We start from the raw sequence: 8,648 nt of genomic DNA on the forward strand, positions 1-8,648 counted from the left end.
GCGAATTCAAGGCCAGCCTGCACTACATAGTGAGAGTCTGTCTAAAAAATGAAAAGGAGATAAGCAGGAAAATTGGTAACATTTACATAAACTCTGTAATTATTAATTTCTATTCAGGATATTTATTCCATATCCATGATGTCCACATTAGAGTTTATAGAGTGAGGAATATGTGGGACTCTTACTATTTTTGTAAGTCTCACAGTAGCTTCAAGCAAACAAACAAACAAAAAAATTAAAAGGCATGTGTGATTATGCCAACAGGCAGAAAAAAGCTTTTGATGAAATTCATTGCCTATTCATCAAAAATAAAAAGAAATTTCTCATAGTTTCATAAAGCGAGTCTTTCAGTCCAGTGAGATAGCTCAGTGGACTAAGCACCTGCTTAGGTAAACACAGGGATCAAGGTTGGGTTACTGGAACCACATGCTGTGCCAGTCCCACCGCTGGGCATGCTGAGCCGGTAGGAAGTCAGGCATGGTGGCACACACCTGTAATCCCAGCATTGGGGAGATTGAAAACAGGACAATCATTATGAGTCCTACCTGGGTAGTGAGACTCTGCACAAAATATATTAAAAAACCAAAAATGATTACATTCAGAAAGAAAGTCTTTCAAAAATACAGAATAGTTATCATCCAAATTAAAAAAAAAAATGAGAAAGTTTGCTTTTAAAATTCAGATGTAAGAGGGCCAGCCAAATAGCTCAGCAGATTAAAGTGCCTGCAAGCAGGTGCACGGGCCAGGGGTTCAATCCCCGGGCCTGTCGTGCTGGTCCTGCCCCCGGGGTGCACTGAGATGGCAATTGAGACTGGGCATGGTGGTGCATGCCTGTAATCCCAGCTCTTGGGAGGCTATAAACAGATGGATCACTACCAGTCTGATCTAGTAGTGAGACCCTGAACACCCTGTAGACCCTTCCCTAAAAAATTAAAAAAAAAAATTCAGACATAAGACTAAGATACTACTATTACCACCTTTAACATTGTATTAGGGATATTAACTAATATGATGGGACATTAAAAAAGATATATGAAGATTAGAAATGGTGAAATAAAACTGTCATTACTTATAGATGTTATGATGTTTTATGTACAATCTTTCCCCCTCTACTAGAAGCAAATTACTAGAAATGATGGGGGAAGTTCAGCATGTTGGCTAGATATAAGATTAATATACAAAAGATAATTCTGGAGTAGAACAACTAACAATACTTAAAGAAGGCACTATTTACAAAATTATTATGGTACTAAATATGAAGTAGAAAATGTAACAAAGGATATCCAAATCCTTGTTCAGTAATTGAAAGATTTAATGTTACAAAAATTGGAGCATTTCCCAAGTTGATCTATAAATTTAGTGCATAGCCAATAAAAATCTCAAAATGATTTTTCTGAAAGTTGATAGATTATCTGATAATTGTGTAGAAGAGTAAATGGCCCAAAAAAGCCACGGCATTTAAAAAATGTAGGATTAACTTGCAGTATCAGATATCAGGCCTTACCTATAACAGCAATCAAGGCAGTGTGGTTTTGAGCAGTTATAACCAGTCAATCTTTTTTTATTTTTATTTTTTTTTGCAGAACTGGGGATTGAACTCAGGCCTTTGCACTTGAGGGAAGCGTTCATTCCACTGAGCCATCTCCCCGGTCCCTACAGTCAATCTTTTAATTTTGGGATTTTTCAATATGTTGTATTTTTGGAAAAGACTTCAGCTTATTACTCACTATGGTGAGGTGTCACATATTTTATAATCCTAGTTCTGGTAATTGTGATAGAACATAAATTTATCTTAAATAATATTAATATGTAAATCAAAGATTAACATTGTTTCCTTAACATAATTTCCTTGTAGTCTGAATAACCATGATTTTATGTAAATATTTATAAAACAGAGACAGATATATAATTTGGTATCAAGGATCATTTTTTCCCCTAAAACACCACACTGTACATGAAAAATGAAGCCCAGAGAAGTATGTGTTCACACAGATGTTAGCAGCAGCAGCCCAGTAGTGGAAAAGAATAGAGCATGCTTAGCCAGAGAGCCACTGGGGCAGCGTGGCCTGTACAGTGTCTCAGAAGTGGGGTACCTGTGAGCTTGCAGAAGAATGGCAGTGGTCAGGAGAGCTGGGGAAGACAGCGTCCTAGGGATTCCCAGGACTAGTGAGCTAACAGGATGTCATCAGGATGCTGGGGGAATAGGAACATATTGGTTAATTAGTATTGAAATGTATTAAACAAACAGAAATAAGGTAATGAAATAATTTTTTTGGAGCTGGTAAATGAGATAATAAATTGTTCAGTTTCCATCATTTAAAAACATCAGCCCTTTTTTATTTCTAAACACATTCCAGAATAAACTACATTTTGTAGAAGTAAAATACTATTTTATTTCTAATCACATTTTACAATATAAAATGCAGTTTTAAAAAATATGCACTGTGAAGAAAACGCAGTGTTACCATTCTTTGTCCACATTGGTATGTCTTTTTCTTCTTTAGATTCCAGCGTAGTTAGCACTGTTGTGCTTCGGGACCTACTGGCATACGTGTCTTCAAAACATTCCTATCTCAAAGGCCTTCCTCAGAGGTGGCCTCAGAGAGTGAGCAAGATAGAGTTTGTAGAACTGGAGCAGCTACAGACTGATATGCTAGTCCATGCTGTGCTGAGAGTTGTGGAAGTCCTTGTACTGACAGGTAAACACCTGGAGTGCTTCTTTGATTTCAGATCATAAAAAATTAAGACATAAGACCATCTTAACATATCATTTAATTATCATTACCTATTTATTATGAGTTATTAAGGATGGAGTCACCTGTGATAGAGTAATATCAACTAAGATTCCTCTTTCCTTTTCCTAGAGGCATTGTACAATTACAGAGGACAGAAGCAAAGGAAAGTTGTGGTAACAGTGGAACAGGCACAAGGCCAACATTATGTGCTTGTGTTATGGGGTCCTGGAGCAACCTGGTGCGCTCAGCTTCAAAGGAAAAAAGGTAAATACACCCAAAAAAATCATTTAGCCTGTTTATATTTTGATAAATGATTAATGTTGATGAGCTGAAGATGAAGAGAATCTGAAGGGAGATAACACTTAAAATAGAAGTGATCAAGATGGGATATGCTGTACATTCCTGTTATGTACCCCTTGCAGCAATTTAGTTATCGAAAAGTCCTCTGTAATTAACGGTGTCAAAATAAAGGCTTATTTTTATTCCCAGGTGTATTACTTAATCTTTTTTAGTTAAGATCTTACCTCCTTCAAATAATATTCTTTAAGAATTTAATTCTGGAGAAGCTTCTTCAACATTTTTTTAGCCAGTACTATGATAAATAAAGTTCTTCCTGGTTAGAAAGCAGGTGTTAGGGGAGTTACATTAATGGTTTCAAGTTACAGTTACTTTTTGATAAATTACTGTGTTCCACTTTTTGAATTTTATTTTATTTTATTTTGGAGACAGGCTCTTGCTATGTAGTTGAGGCTGGACTTGAATTCACTATGAAGAGCCCATATGCCACATTTTTGTTCCAGTTGTTTTAAAAGTGTTAGACATCGCGTGATGCCCATTTAAAATGACAAGTTACATTTGTTTCAAGACATAATAATAATGTACTTTGAACTAAAAGAGATTGTTTCAGTAAAATAGTATTTAATACTTCTTTTTGCTTTTCTGAGAACCTTTTGTTGTAACAGGGATCCCTTAATTAGTGGTTTCTGAGTTACTTTACCCAATAAAATTAATTTAGAGATTAAGTGTATGACCTGTTATTTTCTACCTGAAGAGTTAATGTCTCTTTCTAAGTGTCTCCCTCCTGAATAGCTCCTCTGCAGGTAGGAGCCAGTACATCATCTCTCTTAATCATTAATAGCCTACCACTAGGATCTGAGATAAGTCAGACTTCTAACTTTTATGTTAGGATCAAACAGTAGGAGATGTTTATTCAGTTGAGAAATTTGACAAACACATACTGATGATAGACGTGTAGTCCTTGACCCTCCATCACAGCTGGGGCACGAGCCGACCACATGCTGAGCAAGGATGTAGGTCAGAGGTAGAGCGGAGCTGCGGCATACAGAGTGTTCCATGCATAGTGTGACTATTCTTTAAGTTAATAGTTATTTGATATATAGTTGTCTCTAGACAGTTCTGTGATTTTTAAGGTTAATATTGAAAACTTAGGCATTTAGGAATTAAGATGTAGCTATTCTTTGTTCACTTGTTAATTCAGCTTACATTTATTTATACCATCATTTTAAAGTTTTAATATTCACTTCAATACCTCAAGGCAGTTATTTTTAATAGAAAATACCAATTTTTAAGGATCACTTAAGTCCATAATTCTACTTTCAGAAATTATTAGCATTGTACTCATTCATCTATGTGTCTTGGAGCTGTCTCTGTATTAACTTCTCTATTGGACACTGGCTTTATTTGTCCCCAATGATAACAAATTCACCTTTTTAAATTAATTAATTAATTAATTAATTATTTCTGTACTTAGGGCAGGGTCTACAGGGTGTTCAGGGTTTCATGACATAGATCAGACTTGTAGTGATTCTTCTGTTTTCAGCCTCCCAAGTGCTGGGATTACAGGCGTGAACCACCACGCCCAGGCTCAATCGCCCTCTCAGCGCGCCCTGGGGGCAGGGCCGGCATGGGGCCGGCATGGCATGCTGGGGTTCGAAAATCGGCTGCTGTGCTTTGCCTGATCAGGTGCTTTAGTCCACTGAGCTATCAGGCTGGCCCTCAACAAATTCATCTTTAGAGGACATAATTAGGAATAATCACCAAGCAGTCATTATTAAATACTGAATATAATGGAGTTGATGTTTTGTGGAAGAATTGTAAGAAATTCCAAATTTATGGTTTTTTTTTGAAATATACATTTCTACTAGAAATTTGGCATGCTTCGTATGTAGCAAGTATTAGTCACAGTTTAGGCCCTAATGAAGGTAAACTAAAGACATCAATTGCACTTAAGAGTAATTGGCTAGACATGAAGTAACCCATTCAGAAGTACATGTTAGGCCCTAGAATAAGTGCCTGCCTGGAGAGTGTGCAAGGTCTTGAGTTCAATTCCCAGTACTGCTACAGAGAGAGAGAGAGAGAGAGAGAGAGAGAGAGAGAGAGAGAGAGAGAGAAACAAACTACATGTTATTCTAATGCAATATTCTTCAAGTTATTTAACAGAAATCTGATATTTCAAATAGAAAGCAAATCACAGTAAAGTTCTCTCATAGTGTAGGTAAGCCTAGAATGATGCAAACAACTGCAATAGTGATGGCTATACAAAGGTATAGTTATGTCTGCAAGGTGGTTTGAAATATATCCCCAATTAGTGGCTCACGTGTATAAATGTACCACTGTTTATGTCATACCGCTCTCCCTCAGATCACAGACCTAACCAGCACACATGCCTTTCTGTTATTGGTTGTGCCAATTCTTCACCTCAGGACACAGACTATAGCTGTTGTTTCTGTCTAGAGTGCTTTTGCTCTGAATATCTCACTTACAGACCCCTTCATGTCCAGCTCGCAGCCTCCTTGAGGCTTTCTGTGTGTGTGTCAGCTCAGTCTGTGTGTATTCTTCTGGCTCATTTTCTTTTGTGGATTGATTTTCTTGTTACGATGGGCTGTAAATTCTATGCATGTAAGTGCCTTGCCTGGCTATTTAGCAAACATTCCATCACATAGCTATTTTCCTTACGAATGAACGAAAATTGAAGTAAAGATCAGCCAGCCAGCCTGATTGAATTTCCCACTGTTATTTTATTTTATTTTTTTGTACTGGGGATTGAATTCAGGACTTTGTACTTGCCAGACAGGCGCTTAAGCTACTGAGCTATCTCCTTGGCCCTCCCACTGTTATTCTTTTTTTTTTTTTTTTTTTTTTTTTTTTTTTTTTTGTGGAACTGCCGATTGAACTCAGGCCCTTATGCTTGCCAGGGAAGCGCTTAGTCCACTGAGCCATCTTGCCGGCCCCACCATTGTTATTCTTTACGGAGTAACAGACTCTAGTTTGGGGAGGAAACAGCATTACTTATTTCAAATAAGAAACAAATCACAAGGTTAAAATGTGTGAACACGATAGTTTCGCAAGCCATGGGATGTGTTAAATAATTATATCTAGGGATGCGGAGCTTGCTAGGTGGTAGAGCTCATGCTTAGTGTGTGACAAGTCCTGGATTTAATCCCTAGCACTTACACACAAAAGGAAGGGTGGGAGAAAAGGAAGGGAAGAAGGAAAAAATTATAGTTAGGCATGGGCCCTGAGGGCTTGTAGCTAGCACTGGAGCTTCCTTCCGTGTAGCTTTACCATGTGAGAGCTTTTATAGAGAGGTCTCAGCATCCAAGGGGACAGTGCAGGTTTGCTTCAGGAGTCTCAGATCCAGGAGCCTGAGCACAGGAGCTGTCAGTCTGCAGCTTCTCTGTGTTTGCAGTGCTCTAGAGCCTGAGCCTGCCTGCTTCCCCACCACGTGGAAAATGGGGATGGTTACTCCCTAGCTTGTGATTTTACTTTCTTTGAGAGACCAGACCCATTTTCAAATTCCCAGTGAAGAGAACGCAATCTAGATAATCTTATCCAATAAGCTGTGAGTAGGCAGACAGGGTTCTGCAGTACTAAAATGACAGCTTGAGTTTACTTCAATGGGCAGGAAACAGTTGTTTGTGGTCTGGGTTGTCATAATGCTATTCACCACCACAAATGTGTAGACACACTAGCTGAAAAAGTTGCATATAATGTACACATTACAAAACTTCATAAATAAAGGCATCTCATTTTAATTAAAGTTTCTGGGCCAGCCAAACAGCTCAATGGATTAAAGTACCTGCAAACAGGCTCAGGGGCTGCCCTGGGTCTGCTGTGCCGGCCCGCCCCAGGGCGTGCGGAGATGGCAATTGAGATTGGGCATGGTGGCACGTACCTGCAATCCCAGCACTTGGGAGGCTGTAAACAGGCTGAGCACTACAAGTCTGATCTAGTAGTGAGACCCTGAACACCCTGTAGATCCTTCCCTAAAATACCAAAAAAAAAAAAAAAAAAAAAGTTTCTTTCAAAGTATAGAACATTTAAAAATCTAGAAACGTATATTAAAATCATTGTGTGTCAGTGCCTTCAGTTTGAATTTTTGTATTTGTACGTGTCTGCATTTACTTTCTAAACTTCATAAAAGCTTTCAAACATGTACTAAAAAGTAAGGAGAACAGTAAGTTCATATAGGGAACTGGAGTGCTCATTAGGCAGCTTATTAGAACACGGTAATCTTATTTTACCTGTTATCATTTTTTTTCTTATTGTCTAAGTGTTTTACAATAAATATATTTTATTTTTAAAATTTTAACTTGTGGGCAGGTGAAATAGCTCAGCGGACGAAGAGCTTGCAGGGACCGGGACTGGATCCCAGCATCATACGCAGCGCTGGCCCAGCCCCTGGGTGCAGTGAGCTGGCCGCGGTGGTGCACACCTTTGATCATAGCACTGGGGAGGCTGAGAACAGGAGGATCATTGTGAGGCTGAGCTGCACGATGAGACCCGGTATCAAATACACTAAAAAAAAAAGAAGAAGAAAAGAAAAAGACAAAACATTTAAAAATCTTTTCTTTTTTGTTTATTTTATTTTTTTAAAGAATACTTGACATTTAGGATATTTGGGGAGACAGTAGAATTAAGTTTTTATTTCATCTCTGTACTAAAATATAGTGCAAATTCACTAGAGATTCAAATAAAAAATAAAAGGGCCAGGGAGAGAGCTTAGTGGAATAAGTGCTTGCCTCACAAGCTCAAGGTCCTGAATTTGATCCCTGGTGCCACCAAAAACAAAGCAAAACAAAATAAATAAAACAAACTAAAAAAGAAACGATGAGTGGTGGAAAATGCAGGTGAGCTTATTTGGAATCCAAAGATCAGTATGTTAATGAAAGTGCGGCAGCAAAAATTACTGTACCATAAGTCCCCCATATATAGAATTAAAAGATGTAATAAGCCAGAAAAAATTGCATTGTGTCAGAAAATAATACAAGCAGCAAACATCTGAAAAGATAAGTGGGTAAAGGATATAGAACAGGCAAGGCCCCAAGAAGAAATAAAAATAGCCAATAAATATATGAAAAAATTACTTGTGATAATAATTGACATACAAAATAATGGTAGCTGACTTTTCTTGTAAGAAATTGACAGAGAAAATTTGAGAAAGCTGCCCTTGTCTTAAATGGTTGGAAATACAAATTAGTAGAACCTTTTTGAAGACCATTGATATTGAGGAAAGCATCCGGCATATCTTTAGCTTGTTAATTGTACATTTGGGAATTTATCAGTGCAGAAATATGTATCTATATGTTCTCTCTGAAACAACTGTTGATGCAGATTGCTTCTGTACCCCCTCACACACATAAAGAGACTAGGGAGGTAAATGGGAGGAGTGAATCAGATTCACAGCCTCAAGTAGGAAACTAAAGAGACTGCTATTTTCAGGAAAATCAGGGCTGAGGAATACGCTTTTATTATAATGTTATTTTGTTTGGTTTTGATACTGAGACAAGGTCTCGCATTATAGTGCAGTCTGGCCTTGAACTCACTCTGTAGCCTAGGATGACCTCAAATTCATGACAATCTTCCTGCTTGGCCTCTTTTTTTTTTTTTTTT

The 8,648-nt window shown here is 37.8% G+C and overlaps 1 protein-coding gene across 14 annotated transcripts in view; it reads left to right on the top strand.

The window, feature by feature from the left end:
- The window catches only part of Fam35a (family with sequence similarity 35 member A), a 161,338-nt gene that overhangs the window by 116,527 nt on the left and 36,163 nt on the right, over window positions 1–8,648 (top strand). For all 14 annotated transcript variants that reach the window (XM_023701298.1, XM_023701300.1, XM_023701299.1 and 11 more), the window contains 2 exons: window positions 2,505–2,699; window positions 2,865–2,999. In XM_023701298.1, the coding sequence (XP_023557066.1) occupies window positions 2,505–2,699; window positions 2,865–2,999 (330 nt within the window). The remainder of the gene's footprint in view (window positions 1–2,504; window positions 2,700–2,864; window positions 3,000–8,648) is intronic.

The sequence above is a fragment of the Octodon degus genome, unplaced genomic scaffold (assembly GCF_000260255.1).
Source record: "Octodon degus isolate 3935 unplaced genomic scaffold, OctDeg1.0 scaffold00132, whole genome shotgun sequence".
Classification (NCBI taxonomy): domain Eukaryota; kingdom Metazoa; phylum Chordata; class Mammalia; order Rodentia; family Octodontidae; genus Octodon; species Octodon degus.